The 25,267-nt window shown below is 61.3% G+C and overlaps 1 protein-coding gene across 4 annotated transcripts; it reads left to right on the plus strand.

Moving 5' to 3' along the window:
- The first annotated feature begins 4,492 nt into the window (after nt 1–4,492).
- SH3TC1 (SH3 domain and tetratricopeptide repeats 1) lies at nt 4,493–24,902 on the plus strand. 4 transcript variants are annotated; one of them, XM_060188501.1, is made up of 18 exons: nt 4,493–4,613; nt 8,447–8,556; nt 10,837–10,902; nt 11,080–11,207; nt 12,503–12,608; nt 12,935–13,081; nt 15,237–15,432; nt 15,820–15,896; nt 16,175–16,370; nt 18,266–18,399; nt 18,672–18,713; nt 19,093–20,700; nt 21,342–21,522; nt 21,595–21,745; nt 22,509–22,631; nt 22,891–23,041; nt 23,485–23,681; nt 23,755–24,902. In XM_060188501.1, the coding sequence occupies exons 2-18, from the start codon at nt 8,463–8,465 to the stop codon at nt 23,989–23,991; spliced, it is 3,834 nt and encodes a 1,277-aa protein (XP_060044484.1). In that variant the 5' UTR covers nt 4,493–4,613; nt 8,447–8,462; the 3' UTR covers nt 23,992–24,902. The 4 variants fall into 4 exon arrangements, with proteins under 4 accessions (XP_060044484.1, XP_060044483.1, XP_060044485.1 ...); XM_060188500.1 differs by lacking the exons at nt 4,493–4,613; nt 8,447–8,556 and adding an exon at nt 9,402–9,618 and having other exon boundaries at nt 15,715–15,896; XM_060188502.1 differs by lacking the exons at nt 4,493–4,613; nt 8,447–8,556; nt 10,837–10,902; nt 11,080–11,207; nt 12,503–12,608 and having other exon boundaries at nt 12,948–13,081; nt 15,237–15,436.
- The last annotated feature ends 365 nt before the right edge of the window (nt 24,903–25,267 follow it).

The following is a 25,267-nucleotide window of genomic DNA, read 5'->3' on the forward strand; positions in this document are numbered from 1 at the left end:
AATACATCAAACTTCTACTGAAAGAGCTACAGCAATATATTAACAGCAGCACAATCATAGTAGGGGACTTCAACACCCCACTCTCTCAACTTGACAGATCATCCAGGCAGAAAATCAATAAAGACATAAGGGAGCTAAATGAAGAGATAGATAAACTAGAACTATTGGAATTTTCGGAGTCATTCATCCCAAGAAACTGGAATACTCATTTTACTCAAATCCATATGGGTCATTCTCAAGGATAGACCATATGTTAGGCCACAAAGATAGCATCAGCCAATTCAAGAGCATTGAAATCATCCCAAGCATCTTCTCAGACCACAGTGGAATTAAACTAACAATCAACAAAAGATTAGTAACAGTCCCAAAATGTGGAAGCTCAAAAGTACACTTCTTAACGACTTCTGGGTCAAAGAGGAAATCAAGGAAGAAATCAAAATGTTTCGAGAGTTCAATGAAAATGAAGACACAAGCTATCAAAATATTTGGGACACAGACAGCTAAAGCAGTCCTAAGAGGGAAGTTCATAGCTATACAAGCACACATTAGGAAACAAGAAAAGGCACAAATAAACAGCCTGATTGCACATCTTAAAGACCTAGAAGAAGAACAACAAAGGAACCCTAAAGCAACCAGAAGGACAGAAATCACTAAAGTTAGGGCAGAAATAAATAACATTGAGAATAGGAAAACCATACAAAAGATCAACGAAAGTAAATGTTGGTTCTTCGAAAGAATAAACAAAATCGACAAACCTTTAGCCAGACTCACAAAACAAAAAAGGGAGAAGACCCAAATAAATCGGATAGTAAATGAAAGAGGAGCTATCACAACAGACACCGCAGAAATTCAACATATCATGCGAGGCTTCTATGAACAACTCTATGCCACCAAGCTAGAGAACCTGGAAGAAATGGACAATTTCCTAGATACCTACCAACTTCCCAAACTAAGTAAAGAGGAAGTGGATAACATGAACAGGCCCATCACAGCTAATGAAATTGAAACAGTTATCAAAAATCTCCCCCAAAATAAAAGTCCTGGACCAGATGGTTTTACAAATGAATTCTACAAAACCTTCAAAGAAGAACTAATACCTCTACTTTTAAAAGTCTTCCAGAAGATTGAAGACACTGGAGTACTCCCTGCCAGCTTCTATGAAGCCAACATCACCCTGATACCAAAAGCAGACAGGGACACAACCAAAAAAGAAAACCACAGACCAATATCTCTGATAAACATAGATGCAAAAATATTGAACAAAGTTCTAGCCAACCGGATATAGCAGTATATCAAAAAGATTGTTCATCATGACCAAGTGGGGTTTAACCCAGGCATGCAAGGTTGGTTTAATATACGTAAATCAATCAGTGTGATCCACCACATCAACAAAAGCAAGACCAAAAACCACATGGTCATATCAATAGATGCAGAGAAAGCCTTTGACAAAATACAACATCCCTTTATGATCAAAACATTACAAAAAATGGGAATAGATGGAAAATTCCCGAAGATAGTGGAGTCTATATATATAGCAAACCTACAGCCAACATCATACTCAGTGGTGAAAAACTGGAAGCATTTCCCCTCAGATCAGGTACTAGACAGGGCTGCCCACTATCACCATTACTATTCAACATAGTGTTGGAAGTTCTTGCCATAGCAATCAGGCAGGAGCAAGGAATTAAAGGCATACAGATTGGAAGAGAAGAAGTCAAACTCTCCCTATCTGCAGACGACATGATAGTATACATGGAAAAACCTAAGGAATCCAGCAAGAAGCTTTTGGAAATCATCAGGCAATACAGTAAGGTGTCAGGCTATAAAACTAACATTCAAAAGTCAGTGGCATTCCTCTATGCAAACACTAAGTTAGAAGAAATTGAAATCCAGAAATCAGTTCCTTTTACTATAGCAACAAAAACAATAAAATATCTAGGAGTAAACCTAACCAAAGAAGTGAAAGACTTGTATACTGAAAATTATGAGTCACTACTCAAAGAAATTGAAAAAGACACAAAGAAGTGGAAAGATATTTCATGTTCATGGGTTGGAAGAATTAACATCATCAAAATGAATATATTACCCAGAGCCATCTACAAATTTAATGCTATCCCCATCAAGATCCCAAGCTCATTTTTTTTTTTTTTTTTGGAAAATAGAAAAAATGCTACCAATGTTTATCTGGAACCAGAAAAGACTGAGAATTGCCAAAACAATCTTGAGAAAAAAAGAACAGAACCGGAGGCATCACACTCCCAGATCTCAAACTGTATTATAGGGCCATTGTCATCAAAACTGCTTGGTACTGGAACATGAACAGACACACTGACCAGTGGAATAGAACTGAGAGCCCAGAAATGAGGCCCCACACGTATGGACATCTAATCTTTGACAAAGGGGCCCAGACTATTATATGGGGGAAACAGAGTCTCTTCAACAAATGGTGTTGGAAACAATGGGTTGAAACATGCAGAAGAATGAAACTGAATCACTGTATTTCACCAAATACAAAAGTAAATTCCAAGTGGATCAGGGACTTGGATGTTAGACCACAAACTATCAGATACTTAGAGGAAAATATTGGCAGAACTCTTTTCCACATAAATTTCAAAGACATCTTCAATGAAACAAATCCAATTACAAAGAAGACTAAGGCAAGTATAAACCTATGGGACTACATCAAATTAAAAGCTTCTTCACAGCAAAAGAAACCACTACCCAAACCAAGAGACTCCTCGCAGAATGGGAGAAGATCTTTACATGCCATACATCAGATAAGAGTTTAATAACCAACATATATAAAGAACTTGCCAGACTCAACAACAAGACAACAAATAACCCCATCCAAAAATGGGGGGAGGACTTGGACAGAATATTCACCACAGAAGAGATCCAAAAGGCTGAGAAACACATGAAAAAATGCTCCAAGTCTCTGATTGTCAGAGAAATGCAAATAAAGACAACAATGAGATACCACTTCACTCCTGTGAGAATGTCACACATCAGAAAAGGTAACAGCAGCAGCAAATGCTGGAGAGGGTGTGGGTCAAAGGAACCCTCCTGCACTGCTGGTGGGAATGTCAATGGGTCCAACCTCTGTGGAGAACAGTCTGGAGAACTCTCAGAAGGCTAGAAATGGACCTAACCTATGACCCTGCAGTTCCTCTCCTGGGGATAGATCCTAAGGAACCCAACACATCCATCCAAAAAGATCTGTGCACACATATGTTCTTGGCAGCACAATTTGTAATAGCTAAAACCTGGAAGCAACCCAGGTGTCCAACAACAGATGAGTGGCTGAGCAAGTTGTGGTCTAGATACACAATGGAATTCTACTCAGCTGTAAAAAATGGTGACTTCACCGTTTTCAGCCGATCTTGGATGGACCTTGAAAAAATCATGTTGAGTGAAATAAGTCAGAAACAGAAGGATGAATATGGGATGATCTCACTCTCAGGCAGAAGTTGAAAAACAAGATCAGAAACGAAAACACAAGTAGAACCTGAAATGGAATTGGTATATTGCACCCAAGTAAAAGACTCTGGGGTGGGTAGGTGGGAAGAACACAGGTCCATGAAGGATGATAAATGACATAGGGGGGGTTGTATTGTTAAATGGGAAACTGGGGAATGTTATGCATGAACAAACTATTGTATTTACTGTTGAATGTAAAACATTAATTCTCCAATAAAGAAATAAAAAGAAAGAAAGAAAGAAATTCAGAGTCTGACAAAAAAGAAAAAAAATCATTCACTCACTTATTATTTTTATAAAAGAAGGTTTTTTTTTTTTTAAGTATTTTATTTGTTTTAGTTTTGAGAGAGATGGAGAGATGCAGAGAGAAAGACAGAGAGAAACACCAGAGTACTGCTCAGCTCTGGCTTATGGTGGTGCAGGGAGTCGAGGGGGGGGGATTGAACCTGGGACTCTGGAACCTCAGGCATGAGAGTCTCTTTGCATAACCATTATGCTATCTACCCCTGCCCCATTCATTCATTCATTCATTCACGTATCTGTTCACTCAGTAATTCACTCACTCATTCATTCCACTCATTCACTCACTCACTCACTCACTTACTCACTTATTCACTCATTCATACACTCACTCACTCACTCACTCATCCACTGACTGACTGACTCATCCACCCACCCGCAGAGACAGGGCTCTACTACCCTCCTCTCCGGACTGTAACCCTTCTTTCCCCAGAAGCCAGGAAGGGAGGCTCACTGTGGTGAAGACACCTTGCCTCACAGCCGCTGGGGTAGGGGCACCCCTGCCAGTGGGGGTCTGCGGGGGCTTCTGTCTGGCCGCCTTGGGGCTGGGGGCCAGGCTGCTGCAGTCCGGGAAGCTGGGAGGGCAGAGGCTGTGACCCTCCAGGCCGGGCCCGCCCTCGCGGGGGGAATGTGGGGACGGACACTTCCCGCTGATAAGAGGAAAGGCGGGCCTTCCTGGGGCGGGTCCTGCACGGCTAATGGCCCGGCGGCGCGGGGCACCTGACTGGAGCCTTCCTGCTGGGCCAGCAGGGTCCAGGGGCCCTTCCCGAGAGGACAGTGACCTCCTGCCGCTCCTGCCTGCCTGCCGTCCCCCCTCGCAGCTGCTGCCCACAAGGGTGAGTTCTGGAACGATCTGCCCCACCCTCGGGCCACCTGTCAGCACCCCGAACGTGTCACCAGCACCAGTGGACTGGCAGAGGGCCGGCCAGCCCTGCGTCCCCACGTCCCCACGTCCCCACGTCCCCACATCCCCACGGCCAAGAAGGGGCCGGTGGCCCGGTGGGGGGACCCTGATCCTGCCTCAGGGACCCACCACCTGTCTGAGCCTGTCTCCCCAGCTGCAATGAGAGCCCCATGAGGGTCCGGGTGCTGCCGGTCAGGGCTGGGGGCCTGGGTGGGTGGGAGCCCTGGGCTGGGGGAGGTCAGGGCCAAGTCCCTGCGGCCTCCAGCTTCTGGCAGCTGGGACACGGCTGTGAGTGGCACCACGGAGGGACAGACCCCCCATGCCCAGTCACGGGACCCTGGCCCGCGGACTTTGCCCAGGTGGGGACGGGGAGCGGGAGGCAGGGAGGGCTCTGCAGCCACGTGTGACCGCCCTCCCTCCCCCTGTCAGGCCGAGGCCGTGGCCGAGGGAGGGTTTGGCTCCAGGAACCTCAGGCGACGGGTCAGCTCTTGTCATCCTGGGGGCCGGGGGGCTCCAGGTGGTGGCCTGCAGGGTGAGCTGGGCCGTGCGCCCCTAGTTCTGCCTCAGTTTCCCCAGACCCGGTGGCGGCTCTTGGGACCCAAAGGCCTGAAGCCACACATCAGGGGTGGGACTGGGGCAGCGGTCTGGGGGTGCCCCCTTGCCCACGGAGCTCTTCCATAGAGCTGAGTCTTGCCACAGCCCATATTTCCCAGAAATCCCAAAGTGGCAGAAATAAAGAAGTGAGATCCCATGAACACCTCCTCCCGCACACCCTGGGGACACCCCCTTTTCTTGGGGGACGCCATCCCCATGTCCTGGGGCCTGTCTCTCTGACCCAGAGGTCCCTGGCCCCACCCCTGTCGCCCGGCATGGGGATCTGACCGTCCCCTTGCTCCCCCCCAGACCCCGTACCTGGCTGAGCCTGGGGTCCCCGAGTTCCCGAGGCCCCTCCCCGAGCGGCCGGCCTTGTCCCCCTTCCCCACCTCAGCCCCCCAGGGCATCTCTGGTCTTCCTCTTTTTTTTTTTTTTGGATAGGACAGAGAGAAATGGAGCGAGGAGGGGAAGACAGAGAGGGGGAGAGAAAGACAGCAAAGTGGGGGGACAGCAAAGTGGGGGGCCCACCAGCACCCTCACAGGACCCCCTGCCTATCCGGCCTGTCCCTGTGGGGCTCAGGATTTGAATCTGGAGCAGGGAGGGGGGCTGCTGTGGCCTCGAGACCCCCAGGCCTGGGGGGCTGTTGTCTGCAGTGTGAGGACTCAGCCCCAAGCCCAGCTCTGAGCCTTAGCTGCTGCCCCGCTGGCTGGTCTGTCTGTCTGTCTGTCTGTCCAGCCTCCTGCAGGTGTGTGTGGGGGGTGGTCCCGTGCCTCTGTTTCCCCGTTTTATATCCCCTGGCCCGTCCTGCCTGCTGAGTTTGAGTCACCGCTGTCCCTGTGGGCCAGCTGGGGAAGGGAAGGGCGTTCTTCCCCTCAGGGCAGGGTGGCGGGGACAGCGGGCCACACCTCTGCCCCCCAGGAGGGACCCCAGGGAGGGGTGAGGCGGCTGCATTCCTGACAGGCCCTCCCCCTTCACCTCTCCCTTTTCCTGGTGCTCCCAGGCATAGCACAGGAGGGTGGGCCCCGGAGTGACTGTGCCCCGCACACCTGGAGCTGGTCCTCTCTGGAGGTGGGCTCCCCTCTTCTGAGCTGGCCCTGCACCCACCCCATCCCTGTTTCTCCCCCACCCCAGAACTCCACCTACAGGGAGCCCTCCTGGATTTCTCCCTCTGCCCTCCGCCCGGTTTCTCTCGGCAGGCCGGCTGGCACTGTCACCTGCTTCTGCACCTGTCCCCGACATGTCTGGAGACCCCCGTGGGGATGGGCCTGGGTCCGAGTGTAGGGGCGCCCTGTGCAGCGGTGGAGCTGGGGCCCCTGGGCTCGGGTGCGGGAAACCCCCTGGGTCGGCATGAGACAAACAGGATGCCGGGACAATGGCCACAGGAAGCGTGTCCATCCCCTTCTCCCTCCTTGCGGCTGTCAGGAAAACAGGCCCGGAGCCCTGCCCACGTGGGTTCTGGGGAGCAGGCCGGGATCACCCCACAGCTGGGACATGACATGGGGCTGGGGGCCTGAGATCGAGGGAGGCGTGTGCTCGTGTCTCTGTGCACATGTGTGTGTCTGCGTGTGTGCGTGTCTGTGTGCACGTGTGTGCAGGAGGAACCGGGAGCAGGGGGGCGGGGTGGGGGTGACTTCCTCAATCCTGGAGCAGGGAGTTGACGTCACCCCCCCCCCAGGCTGGGCAGTGGCTGCGGCCGGCAAGGTCCAGGCACCAGACCCTGCCCGGCCAGTGGACACTCGGAGGCCAGGCCAGGAGCTGCCCGGGAGGGACTGGGGGGACGCTGGGGGGGTGTGCTGGGTGTGGGGGACACTGGGTGTGGGGTGGGGATGCTGGGCACGGGGACACTGGGCAGGAGGACACTGGGCGGGGGGCAACAGCACAGGATGAGGTGGTGGCCAGGTACCAGCACAGGGGGTCAGACCCGGGGGCCGGGGGCCGGGGGGCTGGGTGCCGGGGGGCCGGGGGCCAGGGGCAGGCCGGGCCAAGCAGGGAGCTGGGTCTCGGAGCAGATCTCTGGGCCAGCTTTCACTTCCTCAGGGCTGTGGGCACTGGGTGGGGGGTGTGGCCTGGGAGGTGCTGGGTGGTGGCAGGAAGAGGCTGGGGGTCCTGGGCAGCCCCCCCCCCCGTGGCTTCAAGGACTGGCACACAGAGGCCCTGTGGCTGCGGGTCCCATCCCCAGCTCGGCCTCTGCCAATGCTGACAGCGTCCCTCCGCCTATCTCTCTCTGTTTTTTTTTTCTCCTTCCTTCTGTCCTTTTTTAATTTTACTTTTTTATGTTTTAAGTATTTATTTATTTTCTCTTTTGTTGCCCTTGTTGTTTTATTGTTGTAGTTATTATTGTTGATGTCGTTGTTGGATAGGACAGAGAGACATGGAGAGAGGAGGGGAAGACAGAGAGGGGGAGGGAAAGACAGACACCTGCAGACCTGCTTCACCACCTGTGAACAGACTCCCCTGCAGGTGGGGAGCCGGGGTTCGAACTGGGATCCTTATCCCGGTCCTTGTTCTTTGCGCCACCTGCGCTTAACCCGCTGCGCTACCGCCCGACTCCCTTTAATTTTTTATTTATTTACCAGAACACTGCTCAGCTCTGGCTTATGGTGGTGCGGGGGATTGAACCTGGGACTTTGGGGCCTCAGGCAGGAGAGTCTGTTTGCAGAGCCACCGTGCTGTCTCCCCCACGTTCTTCTTTCTTGCCTCCAGGCTTGTCTCTGGGGCTCAGTGCCGGCACTATGATTCCTCCGCTCCTGGCGGACATTTTTCCTTTTTTTTTTTTTTCCTCTCTCTTTCTATTTTATTTTTATTAGACAGGGCAGAACAAAACTGAGATGGAAGGGGGAGGCAGAGAGGGAGAGAGATAGACACTTGCAGCCCTGCTCACTGCTTGCGAAGCTTTCCCCTGTAGCTAGGGATCAGGGGCTCGAACCCGGGTCCCTGTGCTTAACCAGGTGTGCCACCGCCTAGCGGGCTCTGACATTTTGGTGCCCAGGCGGTAGGCGGCCTCAGCCCTGTGAGGCCCAGCACCCTGAGGCCCGGCCCCCGCTGACGGGTGTTCTGGGGTGCAGGCTTTGGGCGGTGTCCGCCCCACGACACCCGCCTCCTGCCATCCTCTGGTCACCCCACGGGTCCCGCGGTCACCGGGCCCCTCTGACGGCCCCCTCTCCCCACAGATCTCGCCACCGACCCATGGTGGCCATGGAGGGGACCCGGGAGACGCCAGGAGGCGACAATGGCTCCCAGAGCCCGGCAGCGGAGGAAGCAGGGACTGCGGGGTACACAGGTGGGGACGGCGAGTGTGAGAGGCCACCAGACCCCCCCATCCCCTGCCCTTGTCCCCACCCCCTAGGCAGTGTCCCCCACCTCCCCGTCCCCTTCCCTGTCCCTCCTGCCCCCTGCCCACCTTTATTTTCACCTCATTTTCCTGGCTTCTGGCCTCTGGCCTGTGTCCCCTGTCCCCTCTCTGTCTCTTCCTGCCCCGTAGCTCCCTCTTGTCCTGTCCCCTAACTCTGTCTGGTCCCTGTCCCTGTGGCCCTTCCTGTCCCCTGTCTTCCTGTCCCCTGGATCCCACCCACCCCTGTCCCCTGTCCCGTCCCCACCCCAGTCCCCATCTCTCCCCTACCCCGTCTCCCCCTCTCCCCCTCACCCTCCACATCTCTTGTCGCCTCCCCCTCTCCACCTTTCCCCCCTCCCATTCCCTCTCCCCCACCCCCTCTCCCCTGTCTCTTGTGCCCTCCCCGCCTCTCCGCTGTCCCCTGAGTGTGTGGCCTGAGTCACTTGCTGGCCACATGCTTTCCAGGGTGCTGGGCACTGCTGCTGCAGAAAGAGGAAGGGCTGGGCTTTCAACCAGCTTCCCCACATTCTGGCTCCAAGCGCTGCCCCCCCCCCCAGCACCAGGCACCCCAGGACAGATGCCTCAGTGTCCCCGTGGCCCCCGGGGGTGGGGGCCCAGGTGGGGTGGGGATCCCGGTCCTGGGCCGGCTGTGAGGGGCTGAACCCCTCCCTGTGGAGCCTAGGCCAGGCTGCTGTCACCCAGAAGAGGGGGACGGCCGAGTGGCAGGAAGGAGTCACGGTCACCCCCAGGTTTAGCTGCCTGGAGGCTTCCTCACTTCTGCATTTGCGTTTTCAGAGCTAAGAGCAGTCGTGGGGACAGGGACGGGCTTGACCCTGTGCCTGGGTGTCCCCTGATTCCTCCTTGGTGGCCGAGGTCTCGGCGGCCGTCCCCTGACACTGACCTGCTCAGCGCACCCCCTGCCCCACCTCCCCTCACTGGCTGGAGGGTCCCCCACCTCTCAGCCCCGAGGGGCAGGGGGACCAGGTGTCATGGTCACCTCCCTGAGCCCAGGTCCACAAGACGGTGCCGCCACTCCCCTCCTGAGCCTCTCCTGCCCTGTCTCTGCCCTGTCTGTGTCTCTGTCCTCTCTGTCCGTGTCTCTGTCCTCTCCTGCCCTGTCTGTGTCTCTGTCCTCTCTGTCCGTGTCTCTGTCCTCTCTGTGTCTCTGTCCTCTCCTGCCCTGTCCGTGTCTCTGTCCCCTCTGTGTCTCTGTCCTCTCTGTCCGTGTCTCTGTCCTCTCTGTGTCTCTGTCCTCTCCTGCCCTGTCCGTGTCTCTGTCCTCTCTATCCGTGTCTCCGTCCTCTCTGTCCGTGTCTCTGTCCTCTCTGTCCGTGTCTCTGCCTCTGTCCTGTGTCTCTGTCCTCTCTCACTTTTTTATTGGGAGCCGGGTGGTAGTGCAGCGTGTTAAGCGCAGGTGCGCAAAGCGCAAGCACCAGCATAAGGATCCATAAGGATCCCGGGTTAAGCCCCTGGCTCCCCACCTGCAGGGGAGTCACTTCACAGGCAACTTCATAGGGGAAGCTTCACGAGAGGTGGATTGCAGGTGTCTCCGTCTCTCTTCCCATCTCCCCCTTCTCTCTCAGTTTCTCTCTGTCTCTATCCAATCACAAATAAATAACAAATAAATAAATGGTTTTCCATTATCATTATTTATTTATTTATTTATTTTCCCTTTTGTTGCCCTTGTTTTTTTATGGTTGTTGTAGTTATTATTGATGCTGTTGTTGTTGGACAGGACAGAGAGACATGGAGAGAGGAGGGGAAGACAGAGAGGGGGAGAGAAAGACAGACACCTGCAGACCTGCTTCACCGCCTGGGAAGCGACTCCCCTGCAGGTGGGGAGCCGGGGGCTGAACCGGGATCCTTCTGCTGGTGCTTGCGCTTTGCGCCACGTGCGCTTAACCCGCTGCGCTACCACCCGACTCCCTTTTAAAATCTTTTTTGTACATTTTTCAAAGATATTTATTTATTTATTATTGGATAGAAATGGAGAGAAATTGAGAGGAGGAGGGAGGTAGAGGGAGAGACAGAGAGACACCTGCAGCCCACCACTCGTGAAGCTTCCCCCCTGCAGGTAGGGACCTGGGGCTTGAACCTGGGTCCTCGCACACTGCGATGTGATGTGAATGCTTAACCAGGTGCACCACTCCTGCCATCTGAGCTGAGCCTGGGCACGGCGGTGAGGGTCTCTGGGGGCCCCAGCTCACTCTGCTGCGCCTGCTCCCCTAGGTGCTGCCCCTGGGGCACCCCTGGCCGGTGCGCCCTCTCCCAGCAAGATGGCGGGGTACCCCACAGGTAGGCCTGAGGGCTCCTCTGCCGGGACACAGATGTGGGGTCAGCGGGCACCGACCCCCAGCCTCAGCCAGGCTCCGGGACTCGGGGTTCAGGGGCTCAGGATCTGTCAGGTCAGGGGCCCAGTGTCTCCCTGGGGGACCCCTGGCCTGAGCCTCTGCTGTCCGCTCCCGCCCGCAGACCTGACCCTGCGGCTGCTGGCCGTGCGGACGAGGAGTGGACAGCCAGACCCCCAGCTCCAGGGCGTCCTGAGGAGACGCCTCAGACTGCTGGAGGGTGACAGCCGGGAGGTGGCCCTGGCTCTGGGGGTGAGTGTCACTGGGGTTTGGGGACCCTGCTCTGGGGGTGGGTGTCACTGGGGTGAGGGACCCTGCTCTGGGGGTGAATGTCACTGGGGTTAGGGGACCCTGCTCTGGGGGTGAGTGTCACTGGGGTGAGGGGACCCTGGCTCTGGGGGTGTCACTGGGGTGAGGGGACCCTGCTCTGGGGGTGAGTGTCACAGGGGTGAGGGGACCCTGCTCTGGGGGTGTCACTGGGGTTAGGGGACCCTACCCTGGGGGTGTCACTGGGGTGAGGGGACCCTGCTCTGGGGGTGGGTGTCACTGGGGTGAGGGACCCTGCTCTGGGGGTGTCACTGGGGTGAGGGACCCTGCTCTGGGGGTGGGTGTCACTGGGCTGAGGGGACTCTGCTCTGGGGTTGTCACTGGGGTGAGGGGACCCTGGCTCTGGGGGTGTCACTGGGGTAAGGGGACACTGCTCTGGGAGTGAGTGTCACTGGGGTGAGGGGACCCTGGCTCTGGAGGTGTCACTGGGGTAGGGGACCCTGCTCTGGGGGTGTCACTGGGGTGAGGGACCCTGCTCTGGGGGTGGGTGTCACTAGTGAGGGGACTCTGCTCTGGGGGTGTCACTGGGGTGAGGGTACCCTGCTCTGGGAGTGGGTGTCACTGGGGTGAAGGGGCCCTGCTCTGGGGGTGAGTGTCACTGGGGTGAGGGGACCCTGCTCTGGGGGTGTCACTGGGGTGAGGGACCCTGCTCTGGAGGTGGGTGTCACTGGGGTGAGGGGACCCTGCTCTGGGTGTGGGTGTCACTGGGGTGAGGGACCCTGTTCTGGGGGTGGGTGTCACTGGGTGAGGGGACTCTGCTCTGGGGGTGGGTGTCACTGGGGTGAGGGGTCTCTGCTCTGGGTGTGGGTGTCTCTGGGTTGAGGGGACCCTGCTCTGGGTGTGGGTGTCACTGGGGTGAGAGGACCCTGCTCTGGGGGTGGGTGTCACTGGGGTGAGGAACTCTGCTCTGGGGGTGTCACTGGGTTGAGGGGGCCCTGCTCTGGGGGTGAGTGTCACTGGGGTGAGGGGACCCTGCTCTGGGGGTGAGTGTCACTGGGGTGAGGGGACCCTGCTCTGGGGGTGGGTGTCACTGGGTGAGGGGACCCTGCTCTGGGGGTGAATGTCACTGGGGTGAGGGGACCCTGCTCTGGGGGTGAGTGTCACTGGGGTGAGGAGGCCCTCCTCTGGGGGTGGGTGTCACTGGGGTGAGGGGGCCCTGCTCTGGGGGTCCTTAAACCCAGGGCCACAGAGCCTGGCCTGTGTGACCTGTGACCCCACAGGAGCTGTCTGCCCGGCTGCTGTCCATCCACAGTGACCAGGACCGGCTGGTGGTGAGCTTCAAGACCTTTGAGGAGGTCCGGAAATTCTCCATCTACCACGACCTGGGTGAGGGCACCTGCCACCCTCCGCCCACAGCTGGGATGGCTCTGGAGTGACCACTCTGGCGTAGCAGCGGGGTGGGGGCTGCAGGAGGCACAGTGCCAATTGCTGAGGCCCCCGGGCAGGGCCGTGTCCCCCCCCCCCCCACAGGACACCGTTCCTGTCCCACCTCACAGAGTAGGGTCCGAGCAGAAGGACTGGTCTTCCCTGAACATGGGGGGGCAGCCCCTCTGTGCCAAGTGGAGGCAGGGGCCCTTGGGGACAGACCCCCCACCCCCACAGGCCCCAGTGGCTGTGAGGCCCAGTGGGCAGTGAAGGGCATCCACCCACAGGCCTCACACACAGCTGTCTGGAGGGTCTGCTGGTGGATGAAGCCTTCTGGCTGGAGCCTCTGCAGGGGGCTGAGACAGCTGCCATCAGGGTGCTGGTGGACCAGGAAGCCCTGAGGCTGATGCAGGAGAGCCTGTTGGTCCAGGATGGTGAGATGGCAGCAGGGGGTCCTGGGGGAGTGTGGGGTCTGGGGGAGTGTGGGGTCTGGGGGAGTGTGGGGTCTGGGGGAATGTGGGGCCTGAGGGAGTGTGGGGTCTGGGAGAGTTGGGGTCTGGGGGAGTGTGGGGCCTGGGGGAATGTGGGGCCTGGGGGAGTGTGGGGTCTGGGAGAGTTGGGGCCTGGGGGAGTGTGGGGCCTGGGGGGGTGTGGGGCCCGGGGAGTGTGGGGTCTGGAGGAGTGTGGGGTCTGGGGAATGTGGGGTCTGGGAGAATGTGGGGCCTGGGGGAGTGTGGGGTCTGTGAGAGTTGGGGTCTGGGGGAGTGTGGGGCCTGGGGGAGTGTGTGGTCTGGGGGAGTTTGGGGCCTGTGTCCAGGGGCCTGGGGATTGTGGGGCCTGGGAGAGTGTGTGGTCTGGGGGAGTGTGGGGCCTGGGAGCTTGTGGGTCCTGGGGGAGTGTGGGGCCTGGGGGAGTGTGGGGTCTGGGTTTGTGGGGCCTGGGGAGTGTGGGGCCTGGGGGAGTGTGGGTCCTGGGGTGTGTGTGGTCTGGGGGAGTGTGGGGCCTGGGGGAATGTGGGGCCTGTGGGAATGTGGGGTGGGGGAGTGTGGGGCCTGGGGGAATGTGGGGTCTGGGGGAGTGTGGGGCCTGGGGGAATGTGGGGTCTGGAAGAGTGTGGGGCCTTGGGGAGTGTGGGGCCTGGGGGAGTGTGGGTCCTGGGGTGTGTGTGGTCTGGGGGAGTGTGGGGCCTGGGGGAATGTGGGGCCTGTGGGAATGTGGGGTGGGGGAGTGTGGGGCCTGGGGGAATGTGGGGTCTGGGGGAGTGTGGGGCCTGGGGGAATGTGGGGTCTGGAAGAGTGTGGGGCCTTGGGGAGTGTGGGGCCTGGGGGAGTGTGGGTCCTGGGGTGTGTGTGGTCTGGGGGAGTGTGGGGCCTGGGGGAATGTGGGGCCTGTGGGAATGTGGGGTGGGGGAGTGTGGGGCCTGGGGGAATGTGGGGTCTGGGGGAGTGTGGGGCCTGGGGGAATGTGGGGTCTGGAAGAGTGTGGGGCCTTGGGGAGTGTGGGGCCTGGGTGGTGTGGGTCCTGGGGGAATGTGGGGTCTGGGGGAGTGTGGGGCCTGGGGTAGTGTGGGGCCTGGGGGAATGTGGGGTTGGGGGAATGTGGGGTCTGGGGGAGTGTGGGGCCTGGGGGAGTTTGGGGTCTGGGAGAGTGTGGGGCCTGGGGGAATGTGGGGTCTGGGAGAGTGCGGGGCCTGGGGGATGTGGGGCCTGGGGGAATGTGGGGCCTGGGTGGTGTGGGGCCTGGGGGAACGTGGGGTCTGGGAGAGTGTGCGGCCTGGGGTTGTGGGGCCTGGGGGAATGTGGGGTCTGGGGGATTGTGGGGCCTGGGGGAGTGTGGGGCCTGGGGGAATGTGGGGTTGGGGGAATGTGGGGCCTGGGGGAGTGTGGGGTCTGGGAGAGTGTGGGGCCTGGGTGGTGTGGGGCCTGGGGGAGTGTGGGGCCTGGGGGAATGTGGGGTTGGGGGAATGTGGGGCCTGGGGGAGTGTGGGGTCTGGGAGAGTGTGGGGCCTGGGTGGTGTGGGGCCTGGGGGAATGTGAGGCCTGGGGGAGTGTGGGGCCTGGGGGGGTGTGGGGCCTGGGGGAATGTGGGGCCTGGGGGAGTGTGGGGCCTGGGGGGGTGTGGGGTCTGGGGGAATGTGGGGTCTGGGGGAGTGTGGGGCCTGGGGGAATGTGGGGTCTGGGAGAGTGTGGGGTCTGGGTGGTGTGGGGCCTGGGGGAATGTGGGACCTGGGGGAGTGTGGGGCCTGGGGGAGTGTGCGTAATGGGGGTTGTGGGGTCTGGTAGAGTGTGGGGTCTGGGGGAGTGTGTGTCCCTGATGGCCGTGGCCGCAGGAGGCTGTGGACCCTGCTCTGGGGCTGTGTGGCCACCTGGGAGCCCCTGCCCTGCTGGGTGACAAGAGGTCAGTGGCCCCTGGCCCTCAGGGCTGAGGGCTGCTGCCGGGGCGGGACCAGTAGCTGGAGGCTCAGGACACATGGCCACTCCTCAGGACCCCATCCTGGCCCCTTGGGGGGACATTGAGGCACAGGGAGGGCAGAGCGGGGGAGCCCCCTGGCCTGGGCGGGGGGGACTGAGCTTGTCGGCGTCCCTCCAGGGTCCTACTTCCTCCTTACGGCTGACCACCAAGTGCGCTTGGCCGCCGGCCCCCTTGGTACAGATGTGGCCTTCCGGGACCCCAGGAGGACTGTGGGGGCCGCACAGGGAGAGGAGACACCCCCAGCGGCCGCCCAGCCCCCCAGCCCCTGCACACCCCCCGAGGAGGCCCCGCGGCTCCTGGCACCCTTCCATCAGTAGGTTCGGCTCTCCTCCCCCACCCGAAGGGGCGCTCTGAGGCCCCCAGATGGCGTGTGGAGCCCCAGGGTGGGGGAGACCCTGCATGCCCCCCCCAGCTGCCTTCTGGGCCTGTGGGCTCACACCCGGCCCTGGACCTGGCCTGCTGACTGTGCTGACCAGGCTGATGGCCGGCTTCCTGTCCCACGGGGGGGGGGGGGGGTCCAGGGGCTGAGCAGGAAGCCAGGGAGACAGAAGGGGTGAGAGGGGGTGGACGGGCGTGAGGGGTTCCCTCTGCACAGGATGAGGTGCTTCCTGGCTGCCAGGGAAGGATGGAAACTCACCCCCCATGTCCCATGGACCCAGCTGGGTGGCGGGCCCCCTGCACCGTTCCCTGTACCCTCCAGGTGGGCACTCAGGGGCCCCTGGGACCCCCTCGAGGACCTGCTGGGTGAGCCTGAGGCTCCGGGCACCCTGGAGCTGGGTGAGTGCCTCCCTGCTGCTGCTGGCCGGTCAAAGGCCCTGCAGCTCATGCTGCCGTTCCCCACACACACACACAGCCCACAGAGGCCGGCGGCCGCTGTCCCAAACTCTGGCCCTGCCCTGGGGCTGGGGGCAGAGGGAGTGCCCACAGGGACAGGCCGGACAGAGCTGGGCCATCTGTCTCCTTCTGGGGCCATGGGGGGCGCCCAGCTCTCAGCCCTCCCCTGACCGCTGGGACCCTCCCTCCCGGCTCTACACCCACGCTGTCCCCTCCCGCAGCTATGGGCCTGGCCACCGCACTGACTGACTGCCAGGCCTCGGCCCCCGAGGACGTGAGCTTCTGGGCGGGTGACCAGCTGGAGTTGCTGGGCGTCCAGGTGCCCGGCCTGGCCTGGTGTCTCTGTCGCCACACGGCCTCGGGCCAGGTGGGCTTCGCAAGGACAAGTGACTTCCGGGCCCAGAGCCTCATGACAGCGTGAGTGGACGTCCATTGGCAGCGCCCGAGCCCCCCCCAATCCCTGTGGGTCCAGTGAGGTGGGGTCGGGGGTCCCCGCTGTGACCAGCCCCTGGGAACCGTGTCCTTGTCTTGGACCCCCGGACACACCCTGACCCGGCTGGAGTGGGCTGGCTCCCCATGCCCCCTGGTGGCACCCAGACACCCTGAGGGGAGGCAGGCTCCCTGCCATGCATAGTCACCTCCTGAGTCCCCACCCCAGCTTTGTTGATTGTTTTTAGTTTAAGTATTTGTGCATTTATTTGATAGAGTCAGAAAGAAAGCAAGAGGGGGAGGGGAAATAGAGAGAGAGGGAGAGGGAGAGGGAGAGGGAGAGGGAGAGGGAGAGGGAGAGGGAGAGGGAGAGGGAGAGGGAGAGGGAGAGGGAGAGGGAGGGGGAGAGGGAGAGGGAGAGGGAGAGGGAGAGGGAGAGGGAGAGGGAGAGGGAGAGGGAGAGGGAGAGGGAGAGGGAGAGACCTGCAAGCTTGCTCACTGCTTGCGAAGCTCCCCTCCCACCCCCTACTGACTCTGTCCTGTCTACTGTACAGCACTGTCCTCACTACCTTTCCTATTCTGTTCTAGCCCCTTTAAAAAAATTTTTATTTATTTTCCCTTTTTGTTGACCTTGTTTTTTATTGTTGTGGTGGTTATTATTGTTGTTACTGATGTCATTGTTGTTGGATAGGACAGAGAGACATGGAGAGAGGAGGGGAAGACAGAGAGGGGGAGAGAAAGACAGACACCTGCAGACCTGCCTCACCGCCTGTGAAGCGACTCCCCTGCAGGTGGAGAGCCGGGGGCTCGAACCGGGATCCTTACGCCGGTCCTCGCGCTTTGTGCCACATGTGCTTAACCCGCTGCGCTGCCGCCCGACTCCCTTATTTTTATTTTTTTTATAATTTTTTTAACTTTTAAATATTTATTTATTCCCTTATGTTGTCCTTGTTTTTTATTGTAGTTATTCTTATTGTCGTCATTGTTGGATAGGACAGAGAGAAATGGAGAGAGGAGGGAAGACAGAGAGGGGGAGAAAAAGACAGACACCTGCAGACCTGCTTCACCGCCTGGGAAGCGACTCCCCTGCAGGTGGGGAGCCGGGGGCTCGAACCGGGATCCTACCGCCGGACTCCCCCTATTTTTATTTTTTAAACTTTTTTATTATCTTCATTTATTGGATAGAGACAGCCAGAAATCAAGGGGGAAGGGGGAGATAGAGAGGAAGAGAGACAGAGAGACACCTGCAGCCCTGCTTCACCATTTGTGAAGCTTCTCCCGGCAGGTGGGGAGCAGGGGCTCGAACCTGGGTCCTTGTGCCCTGTAGTGTGTGCGCTCAAATAGGTGTGCCACCACCCACCCCCCGATTCTTATTTTTTGTTTAAATATATATATATATCCTTTTTATTTGTTTAACTTATATTTAATAAAACAGAGAGAAATGGAGAAGTGAAGGAGAGAGAGAGAGAGAGAGAGAGAGGAGGAGAGAGACAGACACCTGCAGCTCTGCTCCACCACTCATGAAGCTTCCCCCCTGCAGGTGGGGAGTGGGGGTTTGAACCCAGGTCCTTGGGCACGGTGACAGGTGCGCCTGACCGGGCCCTGCTCCCCCTCCTTGCTTTTCCTGTAAAGACAGTGGGGTCCCCACCCTCAGCCAGGGCTCACCACCTGCAGACCCCGTCCTCGCCCAGCCGCCCACTGAGCTCCACACCCGTGCTGAGCCCCCACGGCCCAGAGCCGCAGGCCAGACCTGGGTGCAGGCTGGGCCCACAGAGATCCCTCCAGGGCTGGGGAAGCGGGGCCCAGGCCAGTGCCCACCCCCGGTTCCCCAGGCTCTGGGAGACGGCGGGCTGGGACCCAGGCCAGTGTCCCCGGGTCCCCAGGCCACACGAGGACATCTTCCTCAGTGAGGAGGAGCACTGCTTCTTCAGCAAGGAGGCCAGTTTCACACAAGAGGACGCCCAGCGGCTGCTGGCCAGGACCTCGGGCGAGGTCACATCCCTGCAGTACACGCTGGGTAGGGCCGGGGGCCTGGGGTGCCGGCAGGGGTCTGGGGTGCTGAGGTGTGGCTCTGGGGCAAGCATTTGACAGCATCAGACAAGCATTTGAGGGCCGGGGGTCCTGGGGGTCAGGGCACTTGGTGGGGGCCTGGGGTGCCGAGCGGGGGTCCGGGCTGTGTGGGGGGGGTGAGGGTGACCTGCAGCCGCCCTCTGCAGCCCCCCTCCGCCTCAAGCAGGGGCCACAGCCTGAGGGCCCCCAGCCTCACCCGATCCCTCCCATCCCCCGCAGACAGACTGGAATTGGGTGAAACGGAGCCCCAGGAAGAACAAGGTGGGTCTCCCACTTCATGGCTGTCCTGGGGGGCCCTCCCCTCAAGGGGTGGGTGAAGGGAGAGTGGAAGTCCTCTGCAAGCTGGACACCCCAGGGCCAAGCCAGGCCAGACCCTGGCCCCCAACAAGGTGGACGCTCCAAGGCCAAGCCTGGGCCAGACCCTGGCCCCCCAACAAGGACGCCCCAGGGCCACCCCAGGGCCTGAAAGAGCACCAGGGAAGGAGGGTCACTCTGCCAGGGCCTAGCCAGGAACCCCTCTCCATGCTCCCGCACAGCCATTTTGAGTGAGGAACCCCCCAAGAAGGGCAGGGAGGGCACCCTGGGGCTCTGGGGGGTCCCTGCAGCCCCCTGCCTTATACTCACTGGGCGTCCTGGACAGAAACGCCCCCCGCTGGCCTGCGCCCGGACCCCCAGGAGACCCTGCAGAGGGTGAGGACCGTCCTAGAGCGCTGCCAATCCCGCTGGACGCGGCCAGAGGAGCCGGAACCCTGGGGCCTCCCCCCTGCGCCTGCCCCCAGCTCGCCCGACGCTGAGGAGCCCCCCTTCCGGCTGGACGCAGAAGCCGACTGGACGTCCCCCGAGGCCCTGGGGCCCCTGGACGCACCCGGGTGCCTGGCTGGCTTCCGCGGGCTGTACGCGCTGTGCCCGCGGGCGCTGGGGGCCGCCTTCCCGGGCCTGGACGACCGGCGACTGGCGGAGGCGCTGGCGCGGGCGCGGGTGACGGCCAAGCGGGCGGGGCTGGGCATGGCGCGGGCACGGCTGTGCTTCCTGCTGGGCGCCCTGTGTCTGCGCGGCCTCAAGCTCTCGCAGGCCCGCGTGTATCTGGACGAGGCGCTGGCCGCGCTGGCCGGACGGCCCGGGGACCCGGGGCTGCTGGCGGCCGCCTACGCCGGCCTGGCCTGGGTGCTGCTGCGGCAAAGGAACGCCGCCCGGTGTGCCCGGGTGCTGCCCAAGGCCTGGGCACTGCTGCTGGGCCTGCCGGGCCTGCGGGGGTGGCCCGCGCCCCGCGCCCCGCTCCTCGCGCTGGCCCTGCGGGCCGCCGTGGCCGCCGGCAGCCGCTGGGCCGAGACCCGGGCCTGCTTCCTGCTGGCCGCCCACCACCTGGACGCCGGGCAGCCGGAGCGGGCGAGGCCATTCTTGGAGCGGCTGGTGCTGCTGGTGCCCGTGGGGGACCCGCCCTGGACTGCTGGTGCCTTCCTGCTCCTGGCGGCCACCTACGGCCGCGAAAGCCTGCCTCGCCTGGCCCTGGCGTGTCTGCGGGCGGCCTCCCTGCGGGCCCCCCGCCCGCTGCCCGCAGCCCTTCGCGGCCTGGCCCTGGCCCTGGAGCACGGCCCGCCCGCCCACGCCGCCCCCTTCCTGCGGGAGGCTCTGGACGCCGGCCCGGGGCGGCCGCTGACCGGGGCTCTCTGTGCCAGCCTGGCCAGGCTGCATGCCCAGCACGGGCAGCTCGGACGGGCCGTGGCCTTCACCGTGAGGGCGGCCGAGGCCGAGACCAGCGTCCGGCGGGCCGTGGACCACCTGACAGCCCTTGCCCAGCTGCTTGTGCTCAGTGGGCGCAGCCCGGGGGCCCTGGACATCCTGGAGGCCGTCCTGGAGGCGGCGGTGGCCAGTGAGGACCAGGAGGGCGTGGTGGCCAACATGCTGGGCATCGCCCTGGCGCGGACAGGCCGGACGCAGCGGGCGGCAGAGAGCTACTACAGAGCCCTGCGGGCCGCACAGACCCAGGGCCGGCGGCGGGAGCAGGCGGTGGTGCTGGCCAACCTGGGGGCCCTGTACGAGCGCGGGGGTGCCGTGCGGCTGGGTGCCCACTGCCTGCAGGAAGCCGTCTGGCGCTTCTCGCGGCTGCCGGGTGCGGGGGCCGGCCCCGACTTCAGTCACGTCCTCCTGCGGCTTGGACGCCTCCTGGCCCGCCGGGGCCTCGTCCGCCGTGCCCAGTGCTATCACGAGTGGGCCCTCCTGGTGGCCCTGGACTCCGGCCACCTACACAGTGAGTGTGGCCCCGGGGTTGCGGCGGGAGGAGAGTGGGGACCCCGGGTGCTGGTCTGGCGTTCACGGAGCTTCCCCCGGCCCCCCACGGTGTTCCCTTGCGGTGCCAGCAGGGCGGGGCGGCCAACTCACCCCACTGTGGCCTGGACTGGCTTTGGACTTGGTGATTTTGTTTGTTTTGTTTAGAAGATTTTATTGGTTTGCTTGTTTTGCCAGAGCCCTGCTGAGCCCTGGCGGATGGTGGTGCTGGGGATGGAACCTGGGGCCTCGGAGCCTCAGGCAGGGGAGTCTTGTGCAGATCCCCTGTGCTGTGTCCTCAGTCCAGTTTATTTTATTTTAAGGAGAGAGTCTGAGAGACAGAGACAGAGAGAGAGCCCAGAGTCCCTCTGAGCCCTGGCGGATGGTGGTGCTGGGGACGGAACCGGGGCCTCTGAAGCCTGAGCCATGCAAATCCCGTGCCAGCCCCCACTGGGGGCCGTTCTGCTGCCATCCCAGGGCACCCCCATGGGCCCGGGCCGACGGGCACCCAACCTGGACGGCTGGGCTGAGGAGCCAGGCACACAGGGTGCTGCAGTGGAAGGGGCAGGAGACGCCTGGTGCCCAGCCTGGGGCACCTGCTGAGAGCCGGCTACCCACTGGCAGGCCAGCTGCAGATGGTGCAGGCGCTGAGTCACTTCCACAGCGCCGTGCGGCCGGACGCCACGCAGAACCTGGTGTGCCTGGAGTTCCAGCTGGCGCTGGCCGGCCGGCTGGGGGACAAGGCGCTGGAAGCACGGCTGCTGGGCGCCATCGGGCAGCTGTACCTGGCGCTGGGCACCCAGAGGTGAGGGCCTACCTGGCACCCGGCACCCAGAGGTGAGGCCCAGGGCCCCCGCTGAGCCGCCCCTCCCCCCAGAGCCTTCCGCGCGGCGCTGGACTACACCAAGCGCGGCCTGGCCGTGTCCATCGACCTGCGCGACAGGGCCCAGGAGGCCCGCGGCTGGCTGACCGCCGGGCGGCTCTACTATGGCCTGCGGCAGGGCGAGCTGGTGGACCTGTACCTGCAGGTGGGCCCCGCCCCGCCCCGCCCCGTCAGCTCACCTGTTCTTGGCGGCTCACTCACCTGCCGACACCCCCCAGCCACTCATTCTCTCCTCCAGCCGTCCATTCACTCACCCCGTTTCACTCATCCCCTCCTTCCCTCAGAAACTCACTCACTCACTCACTCACTCATTCATTCCCTTACTCACTCATTCATTCACTCATTCCCTCACTCACTCATGCATTCACTCTCATTCCTTACTCACTCCCTCACTCATTCACTCACTCACTCACTCACTCATTCACTCTCATTCCCTCACTCATTTATTCCCTCACTCATTCATTCATTCCCTTACTCACTCATCCATTCACTCACTCATTTATTCATTCACTCATTCCCTCCCTCACTCATTCATTCACTCATTCATTCCCCCCCTCATTCATTCATTCCCTCCCTCATTCATTCACTCACTCATTCATTCACTCACTCATTCATTCATTCACTCATTCCCTCCCTCATTCATTCACTCACTCATTCTCTCACTCACTCATTCCCTCACTCACTCATTCATTCACTCATTCATTCATTCACTCACTCATTCCCTCACTCACTCATTCATTCACTCACTCATTCATTCACTCTCATTCCCTCACTCATACATTCACTCACTCATTCATTCAGACATTCACTCACTCACTCCCTGGAATGCTGCTCCACACCCCAGCCCCTCATTCACACACACCCATTCGGCCCTCTGGCCCACACCCCTGCTCTGCTGTTTCCCGCAGGTGGCCCAGGACGCAGCCCTGTCCACGGCTGACGCCCACCTGGCGCTGGAGGTGTTCGAGGCAGCTGGAGACATCTTCTTCAATGGGCGCTGGGAGCGGGAGAAGGCCGCGTCCTTCTACAGGGTGAGGGGCCGTGGGGGTGGCGTCCCCTCCGTGGGCAGGGCTGCCTGGGCTGTCCCCAGCCGGGGGCTATGTTCTCACCCATGAGGGGACAGAGACGGGTGGACGCTGCAGGGGGCCGTGTCCTCACCCACGGGGGGCACTGGGCGCAGGGTCACTGGGTCACAAGGGGCTGTGACCGTCACTCCATGCGGGGGGAGGCTGGAGCTACGGGGTCCCCAGGAGGGGCGGTGCTCCGGGGCCCTGACCCACCCCTGCGCAGGACCGGGCCCTGCCCTTGGCCGTGAGCACGGGCAGCCGGGAGGCCGAGCTGCGACTGTGCAACAAGCTGGCGGCGCTGCTGGCGGAGCTGGACACGCCGCGGGAGGGGCTGGAGTTTGCACACGGCGCCCTGGCCCTCAGCGTCAGCCTGGGTGAGCCCATCCTGTTCCGGGTGCCGCCAGCTGTCCGGGGGCCCCCCACAGTGGGTGCGCCCTGGGTTGGCCTGTGGGTGCTGTCACCTGCGGGCAGGGGTGCGGGTGCGGGTGGGTGCCGGGTGCAGGTGGGTGCTGGGTGCAGACAAGGGCTGGGTGCAGGTGGGTGCTGGGTGCAGGTGGGTGCCGGGTGCAGATGGGTGCCTGGTGCAGGTGGGTGCTGGATGCAGTGGGTGCTGAGTGCTGCTGGGTGCTGAATGCAGATGGGGCTGAGTGCAGTGGGTGCTGGGCACAGGTGGGGACTGTGTGCAGACAGGACGGGGTGCCTGCAGGGAGGGGCTAGGTGCAGGTGGGGGCTGGGCGCAGGCAGGGGCTGGGTAGCTCAGGGGACTGTGTGCACCCGCCCCCCCCCCCCCCCGGCCTCACTCCCCCTGCACCTCCAGGGCACCAGCTGAACGAGCGAGTGGCCTGTCACCGCCTGGGGACCCTGCACCGGAGGCTGGGCGAGGCAGAGCTGGCCGAACACTTCCTGCTCCGGGCCCTGGCGCTGGGCTCCTGGCCGCTGCAGCCGCCGGAAGACTCTCTCTACTACCTCCGGGCCTACCGGGTGCTGGGAGACCTCATCTTCCACGAGCTCAAGGTGGCGGCCGGGGGCAGGGGGTGGCGGCAGCCCTGGGTGGGGACCCGTCCCCGTGACGCGCCCCCGTCCCCAGGACCCCCTGGACGCGGCGGGGTACTACCAGCTGGCGCTGGCGGCTGCCGTGGACCTGGGCAGCAAGCGGGCACAGGAGCAACTGTGCTGGCGCCTGGCCGCCGTCCACCACCACTTCCTGGGTGACCGGGCCGCCTCCCTGGCCTTCTACCGGCAGGCCCGAGCCTTTGCCAGCGAGCTCCGGGAACGGCGCGTCTGCGGGAGGGCCCCCTGGACGGTGCCTGGGCCCCCACCCTGAGGCCGCGCTCACCCACCCACCCCAGGGTCTGGCACCCATCCACTCCGGGGCCCGGGACTGACTGGCACCCACATATCTGGGGGCTCAGTGCCCACCTGCCCCAGGGCCTAGTGCCACCCAGGGTCCCGGCACACTGGCGCCCACCCACCCAGGGGTCAGTACTCACCTCCAGGCTTGACAGCCACCTACCAACATGCCTAGCACCCACCTACCCAGAGTCCCAGCATAGACTGGCACCCACCTAGGGGGTCCGTGCCCACCCAGCCCAGGACCTGGCACCCGGGCTCCCAGCAGCCATCTACCCCAAGGCCTGGCACTTACCCCAAGATCTAACGTCCACTCACCCAGGGTCCCAGCACAGACTGGCACCCACCCACCTGGGGGTTCAGTGCCCACCTACCCTAAGGCCCGGCAATCACCGACCAGAGGACCCAGCACCCACCTACCCACCCACCCACCCCAGGGCCTGATGCCTACCCACTGGAAGACTCAGCCCCCCCCCCCCAGACCCTGTACCCACTCACCTGCGGGCTCCCAGCAGAAGTCTGGCCCATACACGCTCATCTGTGTGGGAAACTGGACTCGGGGAGGTGGTCCACGGTCTCCCTCCGGTGCTATGTGGCCCCAGCTTGGCCAGCCCTTCAGGAAACATGGAGTCCGCTGTGGGGATGGGGTGTCCCCAGGGCAGGAGTCCCAGGCCGCAGTCCTCTGTTTGCAGCTGGGGAAACTGAGGCAGGGTGCTGTGGTGTCCCGGAGACCTTCACCCGCTCAGGCCAGCTCTGGTACCCCTCCTTCCTGCCCCCTTCCTCCTTTCCTCCTTTTCTTCTCCTCCTCCTCCTCTCTCTCTCTCCTCCCACTCCTCCTCCTCACATGGACCACAGAACTCAATACAACTGGCCTTTGCCGCCTCAGCCCCTGCCTGTTGTGTGTGTGGGTGCTGGGACAGGGCCCTGTTCTGCATACCGGGTGGCCCCCGGCCCTTCACACCCCTGCTCCCTCGCCCCTTCCACCCCCTCCCCTGTCCTGACTCCACAGAGGGGAGCTGGGACCCAGGAAGGCGGGGGGGGGGGGGTCCAGAGGGCATCTTGTTGTATGCTTTACATTGGGTTCTAGTTCTCCCCCGGCCAGAGCTTACGAATTTTAACAACAGCATCTGAGGGTGCTTCTGTGCCCATGGAGGCCAGGCCTGGGGCTCCCACCCCACAGGCTCCCTCCGCTGCGGGTTCTGCACCCCTGCCGGTCCTGCGGTCCTGTCCAAGAGGGGGCAGCAGAGAGC

This window comes from Erinaceus europaeus, chromosome 3 (genome assembly GCF_950295315.1).
Source record: "Erinaceus europaeus chromosome 3, mEriEur2.1, whole genome shotgun sequence".
Taxonomy (NCBI): domain Eukaryota; kingdom Metazoa; phylum Chordata; class Mammalia; order Eulipotyphla; family Erinaceidae; genus Erinaceus; species Erinaceus europaeus.

What these genes read in the sequence shown, in the direction of transcription:
- SH3TC1 (XM_060188500.1), top strand. Translation starts at nt 9,597, where the DNA reads ATGGTCACCTCCCTGAGCCCAG. An exon ending in AGGTGGCCCTGGCTCTGGGG is followed by an intron (nt 11,208 to 12,502) that starts GTGAGTGTCACT and finishes GTGACCCCACAG; the next exon opens with GAGCTGTCTGCCCGGCTGCT. An exon ending in TGGTGGACCTGTACCTGCAG is followed by an intron (nt 21,746 to 22,508) that starts GTGGGCCCCGCC and finishes TGTTTCCCGCAG; the next exon opens with GTGGCCCAGGACGCAGCCCT.